The sequence below is a fragment of the Strix uralensis genome, chromosome 4 (assembly GCF_047716275.1).
Source record: "Strix uralensis isolate ZFMK-TIS-50842 chromosome 4, bStrUra1, whole genome shotgun sequence".
NCBI lineage: Eukaryota > Metazoa > Chordata > Aves > Strigiformes > Strigidae > Strix > Strix uralensis.
The window spans coordinates 121,263,081-121,290,371 of record NC_133975.1 but is presented as its reverse complement, the minus strand read 5'-3'; the positions used below and the strand labels follow the sequence as shown (position 1 = coordinate 121,290,371).

The 27,291-nt window shown below is 53.1% G+C and overlaps 1 protein-coding gene across 1 annotated transcript; it reads right to left on the bottom strand.

Moving 5' to 3' along the window:
* Positions 1 to 695: 695 nt before the first annotated feature.
* AMN (amnion associated transmembrane protein) lies at positions 696 to 24,294 on the bottom strand. The gene is made up of 13 exons (XM_074864973.1): positions 24,159 to 24,294; positions 23,661 to 23,799; positions 20,735 to 20,939; positions 20,575 to 20,619; positions 10,575 to 10,662; positions 8,871 to 9,106; positions 7,150 to 7,287; positions 6,960 to 7,068; positions 5,790 to 5,872; positions 4,609 to 4,795; positions 3,686 to 3,851; positions 1,223 to 1,325; positions 696 to 996 (listed from the first exon to the last, which is right to left on the bottom strand). Exons 1-13 carry the CDS (start codon positions 24,292 to 24,294, stop codon positions 886 to 888), a joined length of 1,746 nt encoding a protein of 581 aa, XP_074721074.1. The 3' UTR covers positions 696 to 885.
* Positions 24,295 to 27,291: the final 2,997 nt, after the last annotated feature.

Sequence of the window (27,291 nt, the reverse complement as noted above, 5' to 3'; positions counted from 1 at the left end):
ACACCATCGCTAACGAGGCCCCTGGGTGCTGCTGCCACCCTGACCCTCATTAGAGACAGCCCAGAGTGACTGTCCCCAGCTGTTGGGCTCCTGCCTGCACCTCTCTCCAGGGACCCCCGGCACCACCACCAAAGTTCTTTGCCCTTGTACTGTGAGAAGATGCACTCTCTCACCGTGGGAATAATGTGATAAATCCCAGGCAGGGCCAAGAGGGTCTTATAACTGTCAGCCTGGGCACAGAGGGAAGGAGCAAGTTCAGGTGGCTCAGCGGAGGGGATGGGGAGGGAAATGTTTGCTCAGGACAGTGCCTTGTGCCAGAGGGCTGGGAGCAAGGTCCCAGAGACAAGGAATGGGGGACCCTGAGCAGAGATTCCCCAGAACTGAGCACACTGCTGGAAAGTGATATAATCTCCTTTTAAACCCAACTAAAGGGTCCAAGCCCTGAAGGCTCCAGGCCACATTTTGAAATGTGTTTGAGCACTGGATTTCCATCATGCATCCAGGCATGCATCCTTCAACCTGCTGTGTGCCCTGGGCAAATCCAGCACTGTGCTGGCTAAAGCACAAGGTGCTGAATTAGACCTGAACTTCCCAGATATCACCTAAGACCCAAAGCTCAGTGTTGAACTGTCTAAAAAGGACTGATACCTACAAAATACAGTTTAAAACCCAGAAGCAACACCAGGGAGGCTGTGTCTGTGTGGCTGTGCCCTTACGGTGAAGGTTTGCTGTGGTTTTCTTCATCCTGTGGACACTTTTATTTAGGTGGGATCTACTCACTTGTGGTTTAGATCCCACCAGGAGTGACATGAGGGGCTGTGAGGGCTGGAGAGGCGGCAGTGTCCCCAGGGAGGTGGTGGCTGCCCCTGGCACGAGGCCATGCCATCAGGTCTCCGTCTCGCTTGCATCATACAGAGGGTTGAGGTAGAAGACCTGGTGGTCTTTGGGAACCATCTCCTGTGGCGTCTCCTCTCCAGGGTCAGCACTTGGTGGCTCCTGCAGCAGCAAGGGAGGGAAAAACAACTGATGGGGAAGGGAAGCAAAGCCCTCAACAAAACCCACCCAGCACCGAGTCCCTGCAGCTGAGGAGCTGGTGACCCACAAACCCCTCCTGGCCTGGCATGTTGCACTTCCACCAGTGCTCGAGAGGGTCCTGGCTGGGGCCCTGGCACCTCCTGCCCATGTCCCTGAGCATCCCTGTGCCCAGGCAGTGGCAACTCACCACGTCAAACATGGGGTTGTCGAAGCCTCTGTCACTGGCCAGCTCGGGGGACATTGGCTCCTCCGCTCTGTCCCAGGGCCGGGGGAGGCACAGGGCGGGCAACCTGGGGAGAGACCTGAGCATCACCACCCGCATCCCTCCCATCCCAGCAACTCCCCCAGCCAAAACCCTGCATCTTCAAGAGGTGGATGGGAAAATACGGGGGCAAAGTTTCAGGCTGTCTCTGAAACAGGATGTTTGTCCTCTTTCCCAGGAAAAGCTGCTATATCCAGTAGAAACCATTAAGCCTGGAGGGCTGTGACCTTCATCCTGGAGGGAGAAGTTTGTCAGAGGCAGACAACCCCAGCACAGTCTTCACTTCAGAGCCATCGCTCTCCCCCTGTGGCCTAAAATGAATTGCCACAGAGCTGACACCTGTTCCCACTGCAGTCTCAACAAGCACTAATTATTTTTATCATTACTTTTATCACGGTATCATTTTATCATCTTAATCACCATCACTACTTTTATTATTTTCTTAATTACTCTTATCCTAAGGGTCCCAGTTACCGAGCATCATCCCCTGCACCAGGGACCTGGTGCTGTTGGGCTCAGCAGTGGGGCCACACACATCACCTCAGGTCCTGAGAGCCCACCGATAACTTGATCACAGGCTCTATATATGCAATAGGAGGAGCTGTGCTATCTGCAGGGAGGCTGTGCCAGGCCCTTTTTGGTGGAAACTAGCTAAATTTGCTTGTCCACTAGTGGTCAGGATGGCTCTGCTGCATGGAGGGAGACTCTTCGCAGGTTCCCAGAGCCTCCTGCCCAATTTGCAGCATCCCTGCTGGTGTCAGACACCTCCACGATGCTCAGCAGCACTGCCAGAGAGGGCCCTGCCCCGGAGCCACCTGGGGACACGCAGCAGGAGCGGGTCGGCCGGGGACGTGGCCTGAGCTTGGGTTCAGCTCTGTCTCCTGTAGCTACACAAACTTCCCTCCCACTGCTGACGGAGCCGTTTTCAAAGGCCTGTCCAGCATCCAAAGAAGTGTCAGTGGAAGATAAATCATCAAGTAGCAATTATGGGGCTGGAAGTTTTATTTAGAAATTAAATGAAGGCACAGGTTTATTGTTAGGAAATGTCATGTCAGCACGTGCCAAGCAGCAGGGCAAGCATCCCTGGCCACGGCCACTGCTGCACAGCAAGAAAACCCCAGCAGAGGAACCAGGAGGGAAGAAACAGTCTGACTTGTGAGCCTGAAACACGGCTGGCATGCCCTGGCAGACACCAATACACCTTGCACACACAAATTAAAGCAATTCCCCCCTCCTGGTTATAAAAAGCATAGGGTCCATCCTGTTTGCCTGTGGTCAAGTAGGTGACATGAGCCATAACGGCTCAGCAGACAGCCCCCCACACAAGGACATATGACACCCTGCAAAACCCTCCTTGGGAGAGGCAGGGCCCTGCGTGAAGGTGGGTGCATGAGCGAGGAGCAGAGGTGGGTGCCCCACGCGCCTGCTGTGGGCACTGCTGGGATGCCCTGTTCACTGCTGGAGCCTGTTTCCAAGCTGTGAGGAAAAAGCTGATGAAGAAAGGTATTTTGGACCAGCTCCCAGCCACAGTGAGGTCAGGTGCTGTGCACCTCACTGTCCCTCCCCCAGGACCTGCACACCACTCTCCATGCATCATGAGCAACTAATGCACCAGAAGCTGCATTTATTTCTGGATACTGTCACACTTTTTCATGGCTACAAAGCTGCAGGACAAGCGCTTGGCATTATTTTGATGCATTTCTATTTAGCAGCTGGCAGTTTCAGCCCTCCCTCCCCCAGCAGGACTACAAACTAACAGGTACAAGGAACAGATTTCCCCAGGAAGGACAACCAGCCTGTGCAGAGCTCAAACTGAGCCACAGCCCAATTCCTGCCAGATCACACCATGCCACATGGCACCAAGAAGCAAGTCCTCCCAGCCAAGTACCAGTCCAAGAGTACAGAAGTACCTTTTAGCCACCTCACCTCCAATAAACTACAAGGAACAAGGAGGGCAATAGTTTTAGACTAAAAAAGAGGGCAGATTTACATTAGATATAAGGAATAAATTCTTCGGTATAAGGGTGGTGAGACACTGGAACAGGTTGCCCAGAGAGGTTGTGGATGCCCCATCCCCGGCAGTGTTCAAGGCCAGGTTGGACGGGGCTTTGAGCAACCTGGTCTAGTGGAAGGTGTCCCTGCCCATGGCAGGGGGGGTGGACTAGATGATCTTCAAAGGTTTCTTCTAACCCAAACCATTCTGTGATTCTATGAACCAGTAACGCTGAGTATAGCAGACTGGCTGGCCGTGCCCACCACTGTGGGAGCTCTGGGCAGCACTGTGTGCCCCTGTGCCACCAGGCTAGCTGGAAGGACAGCATGGGGTGACAGTTGCCCCCAAGCAGGAGAAGCCTGGCAATAAGCTGCCAGCAGAACCCTCATCCCTACCTTAGCTTTCCTTTTCTGTAGAGAAAGAGGATCCCTCCAAGGAACAGGAGACCAAAGAGTAGCCCCAAAACCGTCCCGGCTATGATCCTGCTTAATGCATGGCTCCCCGCTTGCCTGCTGCCAGTAGCCACCTCCATTTTGCCACTTGAAATGCCAAGTGTTTCACCTGGGAAAGGACAGGAAGAAATAGGGGTGAGGATTGGACAGGGCAACACATCCCCACACCACCTCATGCTCAGGGCAGAGGGACACTGCAGTTGGGTCTGGCACTGCTCTCCTGGTTGATTGCCTTTCCCTGGGGACGGGGGGGGGTGGGATACACAGCGGGGTGGACTCAACTGGGACAAGCCCGTGTGGGTCTGCTACTCACACAACAACCACCAGGTTCCCTGGCTGTGACCTACATGCTCATCAGCATCTGCCAGCTTACATGCCTCCACACGCAGCCTTCTGGCTGGAAAGCAGCTCTGCAGAGAGGGACCTGGGTGTCCTGGTGGGCACCAGGCTGACCATGGCCAGACTTGGCATGGAAGGACAATGATATCCTAGGCTGCATGAGGAGAAGGGTTGCCAGCAGGTGGGTGCCAGAAGAGAGGTGACCCTTCCCCTCTTCTCTGCCCTGGTGAGACACAGCTGGAGTGCTGACCCAGGCTCTTCTCAACAGTGCCCAGTGACAGGGCAAGAGGCAATGGGAGCAAATTGAAATATGGTAAATTCCACTTAAATGTAAGAAAAAACTGTTTTACGGCAGAGATGGTCAATTGCGAGGACAGGTTGCTGGGAGATGTTGTGGAGTCTCCATCCTTAGAGACATTCAAAACCCAACTGGACATGTGGGCTGCCGGCAGAGGACAAGGAGCTCTGGACAGGAGTGGGTTTAGGTGCACCTGCCAGGGACCCGCCGAGGAGGACAGCAGTGTTACCATGCTGTGCTATGTCCTCCATGATGTCTGCTGCCAGCTGCTCCACCGTGGTGCCGGTCTGCACTCCTGCTCCATCATCGATCAGCACGATTTGGATGAGCGGAGTGGAGATTCGGGGTATGACTCCCAGGAAAGTCTGCTCTTTGTGCACCTTGGATATGGCCATCCGCATGCTGGCGTACTTGGGCTTTTCAAAACACAAGGAGACACATAAAGCCCATGAGAGGGGTAGGCAGAAATTAGTCACCTCTACAGACAGCCACAATGGATGCATCAGCAAGGCCCACCTATAAATCTTCATGTGAGCCCCTTCACAGAGCTGCCACCCCTGTTACCACAGTGCCATTGTGTTTCCCAAATGAGAGGTTCATATCTCCCCTCCCTTCCAAGCTCTGACCAGCACCCAGCAGGCAGCGTTCCTCTGCAGAGGCGAGCACGCCAAGAAAGCAATTTCGTGTAGCGCACCCATTAAACGCTGTATTAAGACGTGTGGCTGTAAGGAGGGCAGGTAGCAGGCTTTCATCTTGGGATCAATAGAGCAATACTCTGATATCGACCCTCCCAGTGTAACTCAGAACACTCCTCCTCCCCCAGCAGCTCCCAGCCGGGAGGAAGGATGTTATACTGTGTCTGACAAGCAGCAGCATGGAGGGATGCCTCGTAGAGCATGCATGAGTGCTGACCAGTGCCAGTTACCCACCCAGTGCTTGTCTACTGGGGAATGAAAAAGCAGCCCAGTGTTGGGAGCCATCTCCCAGAGGCCACAGGATCCCCTGCTGCAGGTTTGCATGATCCCAGCTGCATGGGCTGACCTCCCATGTTATCTAGACTTGACCTCCTGGCTGGCCTCCTGTGTTTTCCAGACCAGGGTTTGCAGCAAGCCCTGCTGCATCCTTACCCATCTGCGCATTGGCAGCTGCTCCTGCCCCACATTGAGAGGGGCAGCGTGGCTGTGGTGGGGAGAGAGGGAGGCTGCACCAGACCGCCTGGCAAATTGGCACATCCAAGAGCCCAAATATAGGGGGTGAGCTCTGTGGGGTGGTGGGGAATGAGGCTGAACCCCCTGCATTACTGGGACTGCATGCCCCCCCCAGACAGCCTCACCAGCATCGAGTCACCAGCAGATGTGGCCAGTGGCTTGTGGTTTCGTTAGCCCCTCCCAGTCTGGTGGGCTGATGTACCTGGCTCAACAAGGCTTCGATCAGTCTGTCCCGGTACTTCTGCAGGTCAAAATCGGGAGTGAAATCCAGGTTAATGGTGGCTCCTGCAGCCCAAGAACAGACAGACATGACATTGTCACCAAGCCCAGTCAGAGACCTGCCATGGCAGCACAGCTCCAACTGCCACAAAAGACACTGGGGAGCCTCAGGTACCTCCATGCAACTGGTCCGACTGGGCTCAGGAGAGGTGCCTCCAGAGCCCTGCCTGAGAAGTACTGCCCCGAGAAACCTCTCACTCCCTCACTGGTCTTTTTATTGACTGGTTTTGATGAAAGGCTTTTGGTTTCCACCATATTCCAGAGAGAAGCTTTCCCTGGAAAGCTTTCTCCCACATATCCCTCTGGGAAGCTCTGTATGTACCTGTACCTGGTTTGGGGGCTGCAAGGATGCAATTCAGCAATGCGACCCTGGCTTTGAAGGGAAGGTGGAGAGGAGGGGACACCTGCGCTCCCCGTACCACTGCACTGCAGTCATTGAGTCGAATATTTTCCTTGGAAAAAATGCAAGTCAGCATTTGTTGAAATATGAAATTCTCCTAAAGGCTTTAAGGGGCTCTGTTTTTAGGAGCACATTGGAGAAACATATGGTGCTGTTTTAATGAATTTGGTATGAAATACCAAATATGATATACCAAATATCTAGGTACAATTGTGCATGAAAAATTCCCCATAGCAACCTTCCAAGTAGATTAATGGAGAAGCACCCATTGCAGAGGGAATGCTGTCACTCTGCATGCTTTTATTTTAAAGGAAATGAAACAAACTTGCTGTTGGAAAGCTGACATTACAGTGAAAAAGGTGCATTTCCTTTGAGTATTTTCGGCTGCATAAACTCAGCAGAGCCCTATTAGCTTGACAAGGTATAACATCCTGACAGGATAAACCAGAGGCAGGGACAAAGGGCTGCAACTCAGAGCAGGCTCCCAAAAGCCAGGCTGCTGCTTCAGAGAGATGCCCTGGGAGGGTGACACGTGGGATGCGGATGGGACCCATGGGAGTAGTGATACAGCAAAACTTCAACCCACGACCAGCAGCACCCCCCGCACCCAGCTTTCCCCTGTGGAGCCAGGGGAAGGGGGCTGGGGCAGCTGGCACGGCGGGGAGGAGGAGTAGGGCTGTGCCCCCCACTCACCGCAGACCCCACAGCAGTGGCCAAGGGGCTGCAAAGGGCTCCGACACGCTGGCGCAGGGCACTGCCTCCCCGACGCCTCAAGCAGGGCTGTGCAGATGCGGTGGAGATCCTAAAGGAGAGTACAGCAGCATCAGTCACTCACCCCGCAAACTGCAATGGGACCCCCCTAAATTGCAACGGGAGGACTCACCGGGGCATTCCCGCAGGCACAGCCGGACTTGTCGGGACAGCCGGTGCCCGTCACCTGGAGAGTGCCATTGCCATGAAACTGCAGGGGGGCGAAGGGACCCCGCAGGTACCCGGCCCAGGCCTCAGGGCTGCTGAGCTCCTGTGCAGGGAAGAGCAGCAAAGCGGGTGAGTATGCTCAACCAGGTCCCAGCGCTGTCCCCAGGCACCCGGCTGTGCCGCCTGCACACCCAGTGCCACGTCTGACAGCCAGCTTGGGGCAGCCCCACCACAGGCAGTGAGTGCAGCAGGAAAATCCTGCCAATACACCCATTTGGGCTTTTCCACAGAGCCAACAGAAAAATCCTTTCTAATTTAAAACAAAAAAAAAGACCACAAATAAATCATGAGATGACTGGGCATTTTTTTCTTCTCGCTTTCCCTCTTTTTGCTGGCCCAGAGAATTCAAGTTATCAGCTTTTAATTTCTGGGAGGAAAAGGCTGGATCTGAGGTGTTTTCCTTCAATCTGGGAAGCGTTTCAGTGGGCTCAGCATTAACAAAGGCTGAGTTGGGCTGACCAGCCTTGTCCTGCCAAACTGCTTGTAATTCCCTCATCGCTGTCTTCCACAGGAGGCTTCTCCATGCCCTGGCACAACAGGAGGATTTCTCAGGCTCTGGGGTGAAACTATCCCACACAGAGCAAGGAGCAGGCTGGCTTCAAAGGGGCAAAGTAACTTATAAGGTTAGTTTTTAGGAATTACACTGTGATCACAAAGATAAAGAGCACGTTCTCCGTCCATCTCATCACTCAGCAGCAGCCTCTGCTCCAGGGCACAGCCAGCTGCAGTCCCTGGGGGGTGGGTTTGGGGGGGCTGATGTGCCATGGGACAGTCCCCAGGCATCAGAGGGACTGGCATGACTCCAAGCACTCAAGACCATCCACCTCTGCATCCCTGGGGCTACATGTGCCCACGGTGAGCTCTGCTGTGGCGCTGCTTTGTACAGACTCGCCTGCACCTGCCTGGACACCGACTGAGTTTATTACTCAAAAAGCAGTTACCTAATGCCTGGCCCCAAAATGGCAGATCCCAGGCAGTGCAGCAGTAGAAATAATAAATAACTTATTAAATGTATGCTGCATCCCCCACTCCTGGAAGGAGCCTGTGTTTACTGCTGCAGTGCCTGTGATCTTTCACTCCTCTGACCAGCAAGGGATGGGGCTTGCCATGCGCCTGATTCCTGGGCTGAAGCACAGCACGCTGCCAGAATTTCTATAATTATCCCTCCAATCAATTAAAGAGCAGTACTGAAGCAAAGCTGGGAGATAGTTGCTGGGCCATGGGCCATGTTAAGGTCGGGAGTGGAAGGGAAGTGTCCCCAGAGGGTCCCTGAGCAGAGCAGTTGCAGACACGTGCCTGGGAAGGGGGCAGCCCCTGGGTGCCGGAGAAGATGCCATTTGCTGGTGGTTTGACCCATACGCATTCACCTTTTTTTTAAAGTGAATAGTGAGACAGCCTGTGTTCCCACACTGCAGGGAGGGAGGCGACAACAAATCGGTAGAGGAAAGAAATCATGGAGACCGTCCACAGTAGCAGCAGCAGCCCATGAAGCTGCAGCACCGTGGGAATGCCCCATCTCCCCACGCAACACTGCTCCTCCATCCCCGGCTGGTCCTTCCTCTCCTGACCTACTTTGGGGCCATGACGAGGAGGCGTCGAGCCTGTTTCTCATCAGCCCCACATTACCTGGCCCATAAGAGAGATGCTGCGGAGATGAATCACTCGCCGTGATGAGTCGACGTTTACCCGGAAGGAGGTTTCGGGCTGGAAGATAACATCATCGTAGTGGCATGGGACACGTTCCTCATCCACAGAAAAGATGCGCCCGCTTGGCTCGAGCTCACCGCTGGGGGACACAGCCTGCCACAGCGTGGGGTTGAACCAGGCATGGTGCTCGGCATCAGCGAACCTCACTGTTGCACCTAGAAAAGCAACACGAAAGGTTGAGCTTGATCCAGACCTAAATCCACAGCCCCAATGGATGCATCTGGGTTGGTAAAACCAGGCAGTGCTTGTCCCAGAGCGGAGGAGCTCACCCTGCGGGCAGGGAGCGAAGGGCTGGCCCTGGCATCACCCTCCCAGGAACGGCCGCCAGCACCTCCTGGAGCTCAGCAAAGCTTTCCAGCACTCAGGGCTGGAGTCTCAGCAGCTCAGCCCAGACCCCACTGCTGGCTGCAGGCCTCTGGCCCCAGATCCTGCAGGACGTATCTTCCCTGCTTCCTTAAAGCTCACCCTTACAGTTAGGAAGGAAACCAGCTGCCCGGATGCTGAGTAACAGCTAAACTGGATAAAAATGGGTATGATAATTCATGTCCCAGTTTCCAAGTAGCCTGGCAAGCCTGCAGAAATCTGACTGGCCCTGTTCCTGGCAGTGGGCAACCCCAAAACCAGTGCCTCATTTAACCATTAATTATTTAACAATTAACCCTTTCCCTGCTGGTCACAGGTCTAATGATTCAACTAGCATGCAGGTGTTTATTGACTGAATTATTTGCATTCATTTTAAAATCATGCTTTAAAAAAATCCATTTGTGAAAGTTGCCCAGAAACACCTGTTGATTTCAGGGGAGCAGCACATGGTCAGCAGGAAAAGCTCAGTGCAAAGCCAGCTGCCAGATCATCCCTGATGAGGGGCAAATGGCCCCAAAGCAGAAAAATGATAGGGATGAAGGATTTTGGAGTGGCTCCAGACGGCCTCACACTACAGTCCTTCCCCTGGGCAGACCCATTTGGGCTTCTTCTCTTTTTTTTTTTTCTTTTTTTGCCAGTCGGAGCACAGGCACAGTTGCTCTGCTTGTACTCTTCCTTTCCTGCAGCTGAAGTAAAAAGTTACTTGCCACTGAAAGTATTAGGTAGCTCTTAAATACCCAAAATACATCTCCCTAGCAAAGAGCTTTCAGACTAATAACAGGCACCAATGAAACAAACCTGCTGTCTCAGTCTCAGCAAAACTGGGCTGGAGGCTAAGAGAGGAGGGAAGGATGCTCTTGCACCAAAATGCACTGAAATGGGGCCAAAGGCCAGCTCACGGTGATGGCTGCGGTTCAGCTCACCGGTGTGTAATTCCTAACCAGTTTTCCTTAAAAATACCATGGCAAAGAAAATGAGGGCTTTGATGTGGCTACATGCTTAATAAGCAGGGTAAAATACAAACAATATTTGCCTCTCTGCTACAACTTCAAAGACTTCCCTACTATAATTACTTTTTTAGAAGACAGGTGATCTAGCAGGAAAAAAAGATCTGATGTGAGGGAGGTCATCAAAGAAAAGGTAGGTATTAAAAACGGAGTGATTCACTTGTGGGACAGCAAAGACCTTTGTAGAAGCTTTTGGGTTGAATTTGCATGATTAATCAGGGACCGATGGGGTGACGGTCTGGGCACAAAATACCTGAGTCACAGCCTGGATCCCAGCTGCCATCGAAAGCTGCAAATCCTGCACCAGATGCCAGCACAAATTCTCCGTTCAGGGGCAGGTACTAGACGAAGGATTCAGAGTATTACTGTGCAGTCCTGCTGCCAGCCACCCAGGCTTGTAATCAAGGAACAGTGCTAATTATTAGGCTGCCTATTACAGTTCCTGTCGCTGAGGCACTTTACAGTCATTAGGAGTTACCCTCGCTGTGCCCTGCGTTAATGGGAAAGTATCGGCTCCCGTTTTTACAGATGGGGATGCTGCGATGGGGAGAGGCAGTTTGATGTTATCTTCCAGTAACACAGAAAAGCATGAAGCGTGCAGAGAAACAAGAACAAGGAAAAAGCAAAATAAACTCTTTTGACAGCTCCTTCCTCCTCTTGCACACTCTCCCAGCAGCTCAGGAATGGCTTTATACACTGGTATGCCATGAAAAACCCAACCTTAATCTGCAAGTGCCCAGAGCTCCCCTCAGTTAGTGTGTTCCCACCTCCAGGGCCTGTGCTTGCCCCCAAAAAAGTAACTCAGGGGCCCAAGCAATGCTTGGTGAGGTGCTAGCTAGTGGATTTGCACCCAGCGCAAGCTAACGAAATCACACAGCAGCATTTGGTGGTGCAGCTTGCCATAGCTAGACCCTCTTTTTGCTGGGTAGGACATTACCAGCAGGTAGTCAGGGTCACCACATTTGCCTGGCTTCAGCCTGGCCAGGCTTCTACTCAGAGACACAAGGACAAATGTCAACAGGCACAACTCTGCCATGAAAGCCCTTTCAGCAAGGAGCTGTGGCCACCTGGGTCACCAGCTGGCACTGCCAACTCTGGGACAGGCCGTGGCAAATGACTGAGTCAGGTACCTCGTTCACAGCACACAGGTTATTCAGCCCAGCCCATCTTATTTTACGTTTAGAAATTGCCAGAAAGAAAGTCAGGTTTTCCCCCAATATTTTCACATGTCAAGGAGTGAGTGATGTTTAAGGCTCCCTTCTCTAACTCGGTCTATCCAGGGTTTTAGCATCACTCCCTAGACAGCCTCTGGAAGCAGTCCAGGACTGCATTATGCCGATGCACTGGGTCCTCTCCTCAGGCAGAAGCACGTTAGATGGGATTTTAAGGTTTCATCTACTTAATTGGTCTTTAAATATGCATATAGGTTAGAGAAAGCAAGATTTATGAATGACTGCTGCAGGTGGTTGAGATAGCTCTCTGTCCCTGGGGCAATCTTGCCAGAAGATTCTCTGTCCCACACAGGGACCACCTTGTGAAGGGAAGGGCATGGCAAAAAGCTCCTCACTCCCAAGCTGTAGGCAGCTGTTTAGAAGTTTAGTGCCTTGGTGGTGTGGTGCTTTGAAGGTCATAGCCCAGGTCCTCCTCTTGGTTCAGGAACTGGGAGAAGCCAGCGGGGAGAGCTGCCACCAAGAGCCCTGCAGTGCTCTTGTGCACCATCTGCTTCAGAGCCAGCAATGTTGTACATTGGGCTGAACAAGAGGGGATGACGAGGTGAACATCTGAGGTCAGGGAAACATCTGCCCCAAGGGTACGGAGTCTCCCCACCAGCCAGGAAGAAAGAAGCCTTTGCCTATGGACACTGCTCCATGAGATCATAGCATGTGTCATGCCTAACTGGAAGCCACGCCATCATGTTCTGTGACTTTCTATTATTCTTGAGTAAAGCTGATTTTTCCAATACTGAAGCACTGAAAGAGGCTGAAAGGTCTGCCAGGCTACAAATGGCAACGTGCCCTTTAGCTGCAGATGTAAAAGCTGTGTCTAGTGGTGTTCCGAGGCTCAGGATTTGGCCTGTTTTGAGCTGGGCAAGATCTATGCTACCAGCCTCTTCATTTCAGAAGTGCCCTGGCTTGTTTTCCTGTGAGCCCATGCAGGAACGGGTGGTGGGACACTTTGGAGCAGTCAGCTAAAGCCTATACCCAGGGCAGGTACCAGCAGCACTGCTGGCCAAGTACCTTGTCCTAAACCCACTGGGCTATTTCAGGCTGGAGCCCCTCACTGCTGCCTCTTGCCCAGCTTGCAGGTTGCCACCCTGCAGCTGGCTGTGCACGATGGGACCAAGCAGGGAGTGTGGCCAGCTGGCTGCTGGGGTCCAGCTGAGCTGCTCAGGGTGGGTTTTTGGATGGGATGCAGTGGATTGCTTCACCAACATAGGGTACCAGCTCACCACAGCAGTGTCCTGTGGGCACTCAGGCCCATAGGTGCAGGGATCTTTGGGTGGTGGAAGAAAAATCAGAGAGCAGCTGTTGGTGATGGGGATGGGTGACTCAGCAGGGCCATGACTGGCTGGCCTCTGCTTGCTTTCCCAGGCTGCAGAAGTGGGTGTTTGTGAGTGTTGTGGCTGGATCAAGACCACTGGGTTGGGAAGTCCCCAATCTCATCCCTGCCTGCCTGCCTGCTCTTTTCCCTGTAGTTACCAAACACTTTGACTATGGCTGTGGGTCAGAGCTTCCCAAACGCCCTGCGGTGGCTATGCAGGACACAATGAGCTTTCCTGTCCAGGGGATTGTTCATTCAGATCTTCACAAATTAACTAGGGGGGAGAAAAAAGCCACAGAGACAATACTTAGACAAATATGTGCCTACATTTGTAAGCTGCATCACTCACACTGCTCCAGGGAGCAATGTAAGAGCATTGTGTGCACGCATTATGCACAGAGCAAAGCAAGGAAAACCCGGTAAGGATTTACACGGTGTGGCTGAGTTCAGTATGGCAAGAGCAGGGATGAGGTGGACTTGCTTTGGCTAGAGATACACACATGTGTGCACACATTGCTCCGCATATGCTGGTCCAATGACCAACCGAGGTTGTGTCCTCCTGTGCCTGGGAGGGCCCAGGTGAGCAGGGGCTGGATGGGGTGCAGAACAGTCGCAGGGTTAGCAGTGCCCAGCACCAATCCTTCCCACAGGGAGAAGTGAGGGGCAATGCCTTCTGCTAAACCTGCCCCACGCCTGCTGCGCCTGTGCAGGGCTCTGGAGACACTGGCCTCTGGGGTCTCTGGAGAAGATGCAGATTCTCCAGCTACCACTGGAGATCTCCCTCCACCACCAAGGCCAAAACCCCAGGCTGGCTGGATTTCCTAAGCCCAGAGGAAGATGTCTGTGTGAGTGTGGCAGTGAAATGAGAGTCCCACAGCACACACGGTGTCCCAGCTGCTGGCCCCTTCATACTCTGGGACTGCCCAAATGCTGCTAGCACCAGCCCTGGACTTAAAATGCAACACAACACAATGTGAGCTGGGGGATGGACTCACCCCATCTCCACAAACATGAAGTGCAAGAAGAGCCCTGTAGTCCTGCTTTGTAGCAGGAATTTCTGAGGCTGGCCACCGCAGCTATGGCTCCTTGCCCACCAAGGTGGACATGTTGCTCATCCACCACCAGCCCTCCCTGGTATGCACACCACTGGGCCACATCTCAGAAGTGGCTCCATCATCCAGTGGATCTCAGTTTGTAAATAATTCACACTTTCTTTTCTCCTAACGTAAGTTAAGAGTCTCAGCTCACTGCAGAGGACAAATGGAGCCTCTGGTTGGGCAGTGACTTCCTGCATTTGGGAGTTTAGTATAGAAATTGCATATAGTCTGGGCCACTTTCCAAGTACATTTTGAACTGATCAATGACATGTACCAAAGGACCAGAGCCAAAAAGCTGGCAGTTTCATCTGCTTTCCCTTGCTCCTGCCAACCTGTACTCCAGGGCCATTAATACAGCGAGCTTAGAGTCCCATTAGTCATTTCCCATCCCTGATACTGGTAAATGACTTATCTCCTCGGTCATCGTTATCAAGTGTAATGACAACTGAAACACAGTCATCATTTTTCTCACCAAAGTCAGCAAAAAAAAAGAGGAAAGACCCCATGTGGCTCTCAGCCCACAGTCACCATATTTGCAACCCCAGCATTGCACCACAGAGAAGAAATCCCACTGCCCCAATGTATAAGTGAAAATGAAACTAATCTCCAAAATGCGAAAGAAAAAAATAGCAAAGACCTGAGAAGTGGCTTTTGAAGTGGGTGGCTTTGAACTGGCCTCCTACACACCCCAGCTCTGCTCGATTCATGAGCATTGGGCTGAGATGACTGACAGCAGCAGTGTGACTGGCATGTCACTGTCATCAGTGCAGGGAGCAATGTAACACTTCTGCTTCGAACCTGGGTGAGTGGTGCTCGTGATTGCAGCCAGCTCTTTCCCCAGCCTTGTTTTAATTCGCAGCATCAGTGCATTTGAATTCCTGGCTCGGGTGAGACAGTGCCACCATCGCCACTGTGCAGTGCTGAGACTGCTCGGGCATGCTGGGCTCTGCAGCGTTGCACCCATGGGTGCAGCAGGGAGCAGGTCAGTAGCCATCACGGCTGCGTGTGGCTACCGGCTACATTCCCTCGCCCAGCACCCAGCCCAGGGGGGACTTTGGGGCTGGTGCTGATGGCACCCCATTGTAAAACATCACTGGGGTAGGATGCAAGGAGGTTATTTCTCCAACATGGAGTGCTGTAACCCACCAGAGGTGTTAATGTGCAAGGAAAATTATTTCTGTGTCATCACTCCCAGGCCTGCTTTGCTGAGGCAGTGGTAGCCCACAGATGGCAGCAGGCAGGCAGCCCCTGCCCCTTGCTGTGCGCAGGTGGGAATAGTGGGGTTTTCCCAATGCCCATTGGGGCTGGGGGGTCTGAGTGCACCTGGGCATGCGGGTGCCTGGGTGGGATCCAGCTGCTGGCTGAAGGCCCCAGAAAGGCACGGGGCCAGATTCATCTGCAGGTGAATCCCTTTGACAGCTCTGGAGCATTGCCAGGGGCTTGCTTGCTGCAGGGTTTCTTGAGTTCATTAGCGGGGGTTCATTCACTTACTTTCCTGCCTGGGTGAAGCTCCCACCTGCATCCTCAGACCAGAGTCCTTCCCCCCAGCCGCACACATCACCCCATGTCCCCAGCCCACTGCCACATCTGGCCTGTCCCTGCCATGGCCCCTGATCTCTCACTAGCTATTCCAGATCCCCCACGAAAGGGGCCAGCAAGACACCACCTGTGTCCACCCTGAGACCTCTGGGTGAGCCGAGGAGGGTGACTTGCTGCTGTACTAGGACTTTGCTGCCCAAGGAGCTCCCTGCCCAGGCACCTGCCCCCATAAGGAGCAGGGCTTTAGCATCCCAAGGAAACCAGGCAAGAAACAGTTCTTATCCCCATAAAACCCACACTCAGACAGGCTGGTGCAGTGTGGATCAGGGCACAGAAGCTAGTGATCCTCTCCGTGAGACCCATCAGTGGCGGGCAGAAGATGCCCACCAGCCCTCCTTTGCTCCCAGCAATAACTTGTCCCTCTGCTTTTGCCCCCCGGAGCAGGCAGGGGTACAGGCAAAGGGCAGTGTGCTGGTGGGACATCATCATGTCACCATCAGCCCCAGCAAGCTAATGAGGCACATGGCTGCTCTCCCCTGCCTGTGTCCCTGCCTCCCCCTCCTGCAAGGCAGGGTCCTTGGGCAGCAGTGCAGCTGTGCTCTCATTAATGCAGGAGCTGGTTCCCCTGCCATGTCTGCTTGTCACATTTTATGCTGCGCTTCAGGGCACGGGCTCCCCACATCACCTGCCCAAGCTGGCCTTGCCACTACATCCCCTGGCACAGGGGTGGCCTGGCACATGGGCTTCCCAAAACATCACACTTCTGCCCATCCTCACAGAAGAGCCGCAGGTCCTGGCCATCCCATGCAAGTTCTGGCCAGCACACACCACCCCGCAGACCCCAACAGAAGCCATGGAGGCCCAAAAAGGCCATTAATTTGACTGCAGTTCCCCAGCGCACAAATCCAGATGTGGAGCCAAACAGGTCCCAGCAGGCTGCAGAAATCAGGTGTTCTGGGGAGACTCAGGGACATCAGGAGCCCCTCGGGGAGCACATTAAAGTAAACCAACCCAAGACACTTGAGTTACAGATGCAGAAAGCACACAGAGGCTTAAATCCATTAGCCAAATGTACTTCAGGTTCAGCTCATTTTCCTGAACTTCCCTCCACAGACAAGGTCAGAGAGAGCTGGAAAGCAGCTCAAGGTGCGGGCAGGGGAGCCATCCCCAGCAGTGAGGGACGGCAGCCGGTCCACAGAGCATCTGCCCAACATCCATCCGCTCCAGCCTGGGATGCCAGCAAGCTGTGTCACTTGTCACAGGCTTTAATAACGGCTTCTGCCGGAAACTAGCCTGCAAGGAGTAAATAAACTCAGGGAGGCGACTGTAAAAGGCTGTTTTATCGCACTCCTTTCCTAGGGCAAACCTTCAGTGGGAACGTTGCCAGAGAAAAGCCTGCAGGATTTGGGCTTGTAATTATGTGCTGGCACACACGCATGCACACACACACCCATGAAATTTTTTACCTCCATCTCAGGAGAAGGAAAAATAATCCCTTTTCTGGGTGTCCCATTACCCTGCTGTTTGGCAAGCAGAGGGGGAAGGGAGCACCAGTGCCTGGGACAAGCGAAAACTGTGGCAATTCATTAGAGCCGGCGCCCCTGGAGAGCAATTGGCATTTCGAGATCAATCTCTGCCAGAAACCGAGAGGGAGCATTCTGCAGCAAAGCCGAGTACATTCTGCTCTCGCAATTAGGTAGCTAAAAATATAAGGCTGAGCGAGGCATCCCTGGTTAGACCCCAGCACCCTGCATGCTCCCGACCCTCACCCAGCCTTTGCGGCCCCTCACTGGGCGGTCAGGGAGGAGGTACAGGCAGCTGCTGCCACCGTGGCAGGGCTCAGTGACAGGGCAGAGTTGGAAAGGTGACGTTGGCGCTGCTGAATAACTCTGGCCAGTGCCCTGACCCTGGCACCACAGGGGTTGAGCGAGCCAGCTCTGCCCACGTGGTTAAACCTGACTCCTGCCACCCCAAAAATAGCAAGTGGCATCATCCATCCCTGGCCCATGCTGCAGCGTTGGCCAGCTAGGGCACAAACTGCACCAGGGCTGGTGTTATCCAGGCAAATGATGAGCTCGCAGCCGCAGCCATGCCCTAGCCTGGCCACCTTTGAAAGCACAGCCGTAGTCAGAGGGTCCAAACCCTTTGAAGGAGCCCTTCTCCCTCACCAGGGAGACAAGCGAAGCCAAAACCCACCTTGCCCTGGAGCACCCACATCAGGCACCACCACCCTGAGCACCTCCATCTCTCTATCTTTTTTGCAGATTTATCCCCAGACGCTTCTGAAAGCCAGCTAAATACTGATCAGCACCTTTAGGCAGCTAAAAACCATAGAAAATCCAGCCTAATCACAATGGTTGTGCTTCAAAGTCACTTACACTTAAACTGGATTTGGTTTTAGTGTGTGGCTAAATTAGGGACCCACTCGAAACTTCAGAACAAATAACCTCCAAACTGGGTGATAAATGGGCTTCCTCTGAGCAGGGAGGTGGCTGCCTGCCCCAACAGCCCTGGCCTCCTCCCAAGAAAGCAGCTCCCAGCACTCAGCTGGTGCCCCCATGGGATGATGGGGAGGGGAGCTGGGGGGCTCACACTGTACAGAAGTGTTTCCTTTAACATAAACATCTAGGGGAGGCTGACAGTGGCACATGAGGACCCCTGGGCACACCAGATGCCCTCATCTCATCTGGGGAGTCAGGATGGGAAGTCTCATGCCGCCTCTCCACTGGTGGGGCACCAGCACCAAGCATCCCCCCACCATGCCTGCCGCAGCGGTCACCGTCCTCATGAAAGTCAATGAGAACCCAGCCCCTTCCCTGGCCGTGAATTTCCTCCTGCGCTACTATAGCAAGCAACGCTCTCCTATTTTTTTGGCCAAAGGCTGTATTGCATCTCCATGGTGACTCTAAAGCTTAATGTATTCCTGCTGATTTAAGTGATTAATGCTTCGGCGCAGCGCGGCCGGCAGCCGAACAGGTGCAGCCCAGACTCTGCAAAAAGCCTCACGACCAATTCATTTTCTAACCACCCCGTTGCCAAATTTCATGCCATCCCCACAAGTGGCAGACCGGCTCAGGTGCTGGGTTTCATTCTTTTTTCATCCCTGATCTTGGCAGCCCCCATATCACCTGGTGACAACAGAGCACAGCAGCGCACACGAGGGAAGTGACTGAGCTGAAATTAAAAAGAAATATTAACCACCATGCTAGGAAACTCGCTGGGACAGTTCATCGCAAGTCACTGGGGCAGTGATGCGCAGAAGGAAGGTGTGAACTGCAGCACAGGTTAGAGCCTAGGGCGAGCTTGGCTGCTTGCAGGAGGTGCAATTCAGTGCAGTGGGGTGAGCCCCTGACTGGAGGGGGATGGTACTGCCCTCTCACAGCCGGTGTCGCTGCCACGATTTATTCCCTTCTGGGCCCCCCAGCCCTCCTCTCACCCTGTACCACAGTCAGACTATAATAGTCACTGTAACCCTGGAGCCCACCCAGGTGTTTGCCAGCAGTGGGGTCCTGGAGAAACTCCGGGGCAGCAGAGGGTCCCCAGGGGCTCCTGCGAGCACTGCTGGATCCTTTGATGGGGATGAGTTGGGGGCTGCTCCGGCACCCTGACCCCATCACTCCGTCATGATAGGAAACGTCCGCCCGAGCAGCTGGCAGACGGTCGGCACGGCAGCGTGGCCACAGGTGTGACCAGTTGTGCAAAGGTTGTGTTGTGCCTCCCTCTCCTTCAGCCAGCCACAGGGCTTCTCCAGCTTGGCTCTCTAGCTCGGTTGTGAAAGGCTCATGCCATAATGAACAACACTGCTTTGCAATTATGCACTTCGCAGGCCTCTGATGAAAGTACTTTAGAAATATACATTCATCTGTAAGTAAAATAAAATCTACTGAAGTGATATTTTGCTCTTTTCTTCTCTGGGTAAATTCCACATCACTTATTACATTATATTTGTACGTATTTCCCCAGTACATTCTTTCCTTCAAAAATTCATATTTAAAATGCCATATAAATAAAGTAACTCCTCCAAATATTTGTAGAGGGATTAAATGTGGCGCATGGCGTTATTAAAGCATCAAAACTATTAGTGGCATAGACAGCCTGAACAAATCACACCACATAAATTTCAAGGGCTTGTTTGGATTTAATGACCAATAAAAGAGCAAAGCTGCCCTAAAACCAAGAGAGAAAACTTGGCCACAAGCTTGTCCTGTCCAGGGGAGGAAGTTTTGCAAATGGGATCAAGCCCATTTTGTGCTGTCACGGTGCGGGGATAGGGCTTGCTGTTGACGCGTCCCACACCAGTGTGTTGGGGCAGCGGGTTTGCTTTTCCCTTTAGTTCCTCCCTGTTAAATTTTACCCTCCAAACCGTAGGGATTAAGACCCCGTGCTTTCATGGCTGCCTGTCAGCCTGCTCCAGGCAGGGCTCCTCTTCTGAGGGGACACTGGGTTGATCAGAAACCCCTCCGAGACGACATCCTCCCAAGCTTATGTCACTCAACACTCAACACAGTAGGGTGTCATGCCTGTCCTGCCACAGCCAGGTTAATAACGCTGCAGAAAAATATAAAATCTAATAGCACTTGAAAGAAAATTTCTTGAGCAACATTTTGGGATTTCCCAGAACAGTTTGTTTTCATTTCAAGATATTTTGATGTCAGCTTCACTTAGCCTCTGCCCGGGGCTAAAGCCTGCTCCATGCTGGCAGTGCCGTGGTGCTCCTGAACAAACTACTACCAAGGTCTCAGTCCCATGGAGGGTGTTTTATCCTTCCTTTAGGGGCAAAAGATTAATTTCTTCCAAATGAAAGTGGTTTTGGGGTGCTTTCTTCCATCTCCCCTAATGAGTGAAAAAAAAAAAATCGCAGAAATGGGCTTTTCTGCTCCATGGTGCAGAGAAACCAGGGCTGCTGTGACTCTTGACCGCTGCCCCAGCTGAGGCATCCTCGGTCTGGCTGGACCATGGAGCAGAATGTCAAAGTCCCTGGAGGGGGGGATAGGGGGACGTGCCACCTGGCTGGCAGCGCTCCCATGTCGGCCCTGCGCTCCCCCACCCTCCCGGCACCACCGCACGCTGCCTTACCATGTCTGTCAGTGCATGGGGAGACCTGACGAAGACTGAGATGACCTGTAAGAAAAGTGAAAATAAAAGTAGGCTTTCCTCTGGCAGATAAAGGGCTTTTCCGATGCCTAATGGTGTTTTGCAACAAATAAAATAGGAAAAAAATAAAAATGTGCAATACCTCGTTCTTCTCAAAATGAACCACGTCGCTGGCACAGGGGACTCTGCCTTTATCCCAGTTGGAGGCGGTTTCAAAATTGGTGTTGGGGATCCACTGCTTGTACACGGCGGCAGCAGCAACTGGGAGGACCAGGGAAACCAGTGTAACCCAGTCCACAGGAGGCACTGGGAGCCCTCTCTGAGATGCGCTATGGGATGGCTTGGCCCTTTTGGGCCAGATTTGGGGATTTTTCCACCCAAGAGCAGCCCCTGCATGTTCCCAGTTGAGCAGTCACAGCCCTCCTCTGCACAGGGTATTTTTTTGGCTGGGTGATAGTTTTTACCCACACAGGTAGGAAGAGTAAGGGAGAAATGCTTGGCAGGCAGAGAGAAGGCAGGAAAGTCCTGCAGGCAATGGGCAAGAGTGGTACATCTGGTACATAAACATTTACTGCAGTGGGTTTTGTTGCCACTCAGACTAATCAAATGTGCAGAGACCCCTTGACCTCAGTGTTTCCAGCAGATATGGAGTGGGCATGCAGGGCCAGCAGGACCATGAGGACAAGGTGAGAGGAGAAAGGGCATTTGCTGTGGGACATGTACAACAAAATACAGGCTGGTTTCATGTGTTTGGGGCTGGAGGGGGAGGATTCAGCAGTGTCCTGCAGCCTGAGGCACCGACAGATTGGGAAATAGGGGTCTTCCCCATGGGGCTTGCTAGGACAGCAGCGGTCCTGCCCATGGTTCCCTGCGGCGATGAGCCCACTGGCTGGGGCCAGGCCGTGGCAGAGGTGGGTTTCCACTCTGACCCACTCTGCACGAGTGCAGTGGGGCCACACGCCTCCTGGCCCGACATTGTCCAGGGCTGGCTGGGAGGTGCACATTCAGCTGAAGATGAATCTCCAGCAGCCTGAATTAAATGGCTTTGGGCAAGTGAGTTATGAGACAAAAAAAAAAAAAAAAAAAAAGAAGATAAAAAAACCTCTGCCCTTTTCTTTAGGGGAAAACCCCACAAAACTATGAAATACATAGAAAGCCAGTGGTGGAGGGGATGGGGCAGTGAAGTGGGATGGATGTTGGAGGTCAGGTGGAGAAGGGGGCAGGAGGGGGCATGGGGACCTCCCAGACTGGCCTGGGGAGGGAGGGGGGCCTGAATGACTCCAGCTGATGGAGGGAGGTGCACTGCAGAAACTCTGGGCCCTGCTAGTCCAAATGATGGGGAGGGATGTGGCCGGTTGTGCTAAATAGGTTCTGCAGAGGCTTTATCAGCACACAGCAATCGCCTCAGAGTGTAATTTGTACTGTCTGACTCTGCCAGGGGCTCTGCTGAGACCATTTGCTGCATGTAGCCACGTCTGGGTGAAGAGGAAACGATGTATTTTTAACCAGAATGAAAGTCCTAATGTAGGAACCGGGCTGGAGCCCAGGTGCAAGGTGCAGGGGGATCCCCCAGCCCCGTGCCAGGCTGCAGCCACTGCTTTCAGCTGCCTGTAGGAGCCCTCAGGCAGAGCAAACACCCCTCTGCCCCATATCCACTTTAAAACCCACCGAGAGGGAAAAAGACTGTAACAGTGCTAAGAACAGGACCCAAGCAGCTGCTTGCAGTTGTCCTGGTTTCAGCTGGGATAGAGCTTATTTTTCTTCTTAGTAGCTAGAACAGGTTTGGATTCAGTATGAGATTTGGTATGAGACGAATGTTGATAATATAGCGATGTTTTTAGTCGTTGCTAAGAAATCAAGGACTTTCAACTTCCCATTTCTTGATAGCATGCAGGTGCACAAGAAGCTGGGAAGGGAGCACAGCCAGAGCAACAGACCCACATTGGCCAATGGAATATTCCATATCATACAACATCATACTCGGTATATAGATGAGGGTAGGCTGGGAAGTTGGGGGGCTCACTTCCAGGATTGCAGTTTTGGGATCTTCTCATCTCCAGGATCACTAGCTGGGAACAGGCTGGGCAGTGGTAGGCAGGTGGTGAGCAATTGCATTGTGTGTTACTCTTTTGTATATTCTATTGTTATTACCATTATTATTTTTATTTTATTTCAATTACTAATTTTTTTTTTCCTCAACCTATGACTCTGCTTACCTCTACCCCTTCAATTCTCTGCCCCATCCCTGGGGGTGGGGGAGGGTGAGCAAATGGCTGCATGGTGTTTGGCTGCTGGCCGGATTTAAACCACAGCAGTGTTGTGGGTACACACACCTTGCTGGCTTGGAGTTGGAAAGAGCTTAAGAAGGAAAAAAGCCCCAGATGGTAATTATAAGTTGTTCTGCCCCTGCTGTGGTTGACTTGCATCCCTCCCATCCCAGGAAGCCGGGGAACGGACAGGTTAAAGCTCCAGCAGAAAGGCTCAGCCAGCCCTATCACACACACACCTCATGTTCCCACAGCTACAAGGTTTTGTGTCCAGCGAGCTCACGCCACACCACGCCACAGAGATGGCAAACCACACACCAAGCACAGAGATCAGCAGCAGCATCTCCTCCAGCTGGAGGCTCTGGGGCCACAGAGGTTAATGTCCTGCTGCAAAGCCTTTCCTCCATGCAGCTGCACTGATGCATTCCTGCACCTTCCACAGCCCTGGAAATATCAGCGTGCTATTTAATCAGCCTTGTCTCCAGGGAAGTGCAGTCCTTGAACATCAAAGCAACATGCATATTCAAGAGAGAGTGTGTCCTGCAGTGCCGAGTTGCTGGCTTCACATAAGAGCAGGAAAAGCCGAGCTGTGAAGGTGCAGGGGGCACAATACACTAACCCCAGCCTCATTCCCCTGCCTTCTCTCTGTCCAGCTAGAAATGCCTTTTCCCATTTATGTTACAGATATGCCTGAAGTGACAGAACCTGCAGCTCTGCTCTGAAACAGGATTCCCAAAAGCACACCCAAAATGGGGAAGTCATCCAGTGGTCACCCTGCAGTCGAGCCCTGAGCGTACTCACCAAGGAACTGCAGGACACTGAGGAGGAAGAACAGGCGCTTCATTTTGGAGCAGGCTGCCAGCCCTCGCTTCCACAGGCCCTGCCTGGCCGGACCTTGGACCCTCCCTGGGGACACGTGATGGGCTCAGCCTGGAGGAGGCTGCGGGGAGAAGGGAGTAAACCAGTACAGGAGGCAGGTTTTCCCCCAGCACAAACCAGAGCTTTGCTCAGTTCCAGAAGCTGGTTTGCTCTCAGCTCCTTTCCCAAGCTCCCCACTTCCTTGGCACCCATGCAGAGCCTGGGAGAGCCACTGGTGCCCCCAGCTCGGCTCACCAGACCCCACCATCCACCAGAGTGGCAATCACAAACATGCCACACCGCTCTCCCCTGCAGACCGCCAGCTACCTTCTAATTACTAATAATGGTCTCAATGTATTTTCAATTAGCTCACTTGGAAGAGAGCAGCTCCCAGCTATGACTTGTAATTGTACTTTGGCCACCAGCTGATTTGCTCATTACCCGGTGTGTGCTGCGGCAGCACCAGCACAGCCCCACGCTGCTTTTGTTGAGGCTGTGGGGAGCCGAAGGGGGCAGCTGGCAGCAGTACCAGCGCACGTGGCTGCAGGAGGAGGAGGAGGAGGAAGGACTCCACCATTCCTGTCCTTTGCCCCAGTGCAGAGCAATGCTGCATGCAGCTCCAGGCCCATGTCTTTACAAGGGTGTTAGGAGCAGAAAAGGACGGGAGAAGAGAAAGGATATCCTGGGAAGGGGACAGTGTGGGGATGGTGACAGAGGACCACACTGTGGGATGGGGGGAGCTGGGGGGCTCAGCACCACTCTGGCAAGGACCCTTTGGCTGACACTGGTACAAGCAGGGTGAGGGCAGAAGATTTGTGAATGCAGGGGTTTACAGGAGCCCAGAAGGAGACTGGAGAAGTGGTTGGAAGGGACATCAGTGGAGGGGTCACAAACCACAAAGAAGCTCTGACCTGACAGCAGCAAGGATTTAGGAGCACAGGAAGGGGAACAGCACATGCCCGTCCCCATCCCACCCTTCATGCTTCCAACTGGGCAGACCAGGGGAGAGTGAGGACCAGGGATCCATCACTCCTGGGTAAGCTTCTCTCTGTCTCCCAAAACCTTAATCCATTTGGTGCAACTTCCAACCTCTGCTGCAAGCGCAGGAGTGAGAAGAGCAGCAGGGCTCCTGCCCCCAGGGTGCCCTGGCGCAGCCCCAAGCGTGCCCTGCGAAGGAACACAGAGGTGATCCTGCCTGGAGCTCTGTCCCCATGGGTATCATCAGCGCAGCCCACAAACTGCCAAGAGAAAAAGCTCCTGAGCAGCAGCTCTCAGCCTGGGCATCAGCCAAAACGCAGTCAGCACTTTCTGCACAGGGAGCTGGATGCCAAGAGATGTCCTCGAGGTGAAGCCTCCTGCACTTTCATTACCACTCACAAATTTCTCCCGGGGGACTCTCGGGGTGAATCCTAGCTGCAATGAGTCCTGTATTTTAATAGAGTGGGGAAAAAAAATATAAATCATGGATACTCAGCAGTAACAGCTTGGAGAAAGGACGGCAGTGTGCAGAGGGCAGGCTGCATGCCTGTCCGCAGCCTCAGCATCTCACAGCATGGCCGGGGCTGGCAGGAGGGGAGAAACTGCTCATGGGACCCCGTGCAGAGGGCAGTGCCATGGCTACTGAAACTCAGTGTTTTGGGGGGTGATCCACACCCTTATTTTTTGTGCCCTGCAGACACTGCTTTTGGGCGCTGCTCATTTCAGCTGCCTAGCACACCAGTCCCACCGAAGCTGCTACTTGCTTGATTTTAAGTGAGCTAGGATTCATCTGACAAGGAGGCAGAGGTCTAAAATACCCAATATGCCCTGTATTTATCAAAGAGCCTGTGAAATCCTGGCCGTGGATGGACAGTCCCCACTGCTCCTGCTCTAGCATTAGAGTAGGACAGGGCATGGCAATTACAAAAATCCCAGCAAAACCTGCATTACTGGGGACAGCTGCTCATTGCAGCATTACTGCTGGGAGGGAGGGGATAGAATAACGTGACCCTTGCCACAAGTCTCTCCTCGGGGCCAGAGCTCCTCTCCAACTCAGCTTTTGTCGCTGCTACCACGCAGAGATGCTGCTGTGCCCCAGGACCAGGCAGGCACAACGGAAGGCTGCACAGGAGCATGATTTGGATCAGGTGGTTACAGGGAGAGAGAAACAAAGAAGAAAGGAAGCAGAAATGAGACCCCAGAAATGAAAGCAGCTGCCCTAACATGGCGATCAGCACATTTTACTCCTTGCTGCCAGCCCACCCTTCTTCTCCCCAGCCTGCTCCCCCTGTGCTGGCTGCCTGTGATGCCCCTGGGGGGAGGCACATCGCCACCACAGAGGGGGAAAACAGTGCACAGCGGATACTCAACCTTCCCAGCGTTGAGTTATAAACTGGTATCAAAGCCAGAAACACCATTCCCCTTAGCCAGTCAGCAGAGCCACCTCCTAAAGGAGCATCCAGCACTACTTTCAGGAACATCCAGCACTATTCTGAATTTCCCTGTCATACAACTACATCTCTTCTCACCACTTAAAACAGTTGTGGCCTGCAACACAAGGGACATCTCCTCCCATGGGAGCCCTCAGGCACCTTGCGGCTGGAAAGGGAGCCTGGCAGCACGAAGCACCGCCAGTCGTGAGCACTAGTGCCCAAGGTGGGTGGTCAACCCCAACTCACACACCAAACAGCCAAGCCACAATAGCACTGTCCCCAGAAAGTCATGAAGCACATGGAAAAATTATTCCATGATAACCATATTAGGCCCTGTGGCCTCAGACAGAGAGGGCAGAGTCATGCCACAACCAGCTGGCTCCAACCCCCCTGGTGCCAAACTACCCCCCTGTTCCCAGGGCATGCTGACAGCCTGGGCTGTACCCAGGCACATGTTATTTGCCAGTCTCCTTGGCATGATGTGTCACTGCTTAAGGTTTGGACATGAAGCTAATCCTAAATAATTGGGGAGAAGAGCCCTGTCAGGTGACAGCCCCTCTAGCTATTACATCTCATGTCTGCCCTCAAAGCAGGCAGCCCTGAGCAGTGATCAGAGGGAGCAGAGTAAGATCCCATATAGGATTTCCTTTTATTTAAGAAAATGTTAGTCTCAGGTGCAACAGCACAAACTATACTGCCATGGCCGATGCCCGGTGGCAGAGGAACTGTGTACACTGCCAGGAGAGGCACGGCCCCACATCAGGGCTGGTTGGAAGCTAAAGCTGAATATTCAGCCAATCCATGGAGTTGAACCCTTTCTGGGACTCCGTGCCAATTCAACAAGAGGAACTTACCTGGTGCTTACAGGCCTCTGGTAGCCACACGGTCACCTTCCCCTGGGAGCGGCAAGGCAGAAGTTGCCAGAGGGGATCATATTTGATCTCAGTGCTGTCTGGAAGCCACACTCAGATTTGCTTCTTACCTATTGCCTGAAGCAGGAGGACAAGGGCTTCCTGCTGAGGATGGCTACAAGAAGCACCTACAGAGTTACATCTGTGTGGATGTGGGGATTCAAGCAGCCAGGCCTGTTTCCCAAGTCCTGAGCCCACCCTTCACCGGACACTTTAACCAGCCCACTTCATCCAGTCCCTGCACTTGGGTAA

What these genes read in the sequence shown, in the direction of transcription:
- AMN (XM_074864973.1), bottom strand. Translation starts at nt 24,294, where the DNA reads ATGGTGGAGTCCTTCCTCCTCCTCCTCCTCCTGCAGCCACGTGCGCTG. An exon ending in GCTGCCGCAGCACACACCGG is followed by an intron (nt 23,800 to 24,158) that starts GTAATGAGCAAA and finishes TTCTCCCCGCAG; the next exon opens with CCTCCTCCAGGCTGAGCCCA. An exon ending in ACAACCCCATGTTTGACGTG is followed by an intron (nt 997 to 1,222) that starts GTGAGTTGCCAC and finishes TTGCTGCTGCAG; the next exon opens with GAGCCACCAAGTGCTGACCC.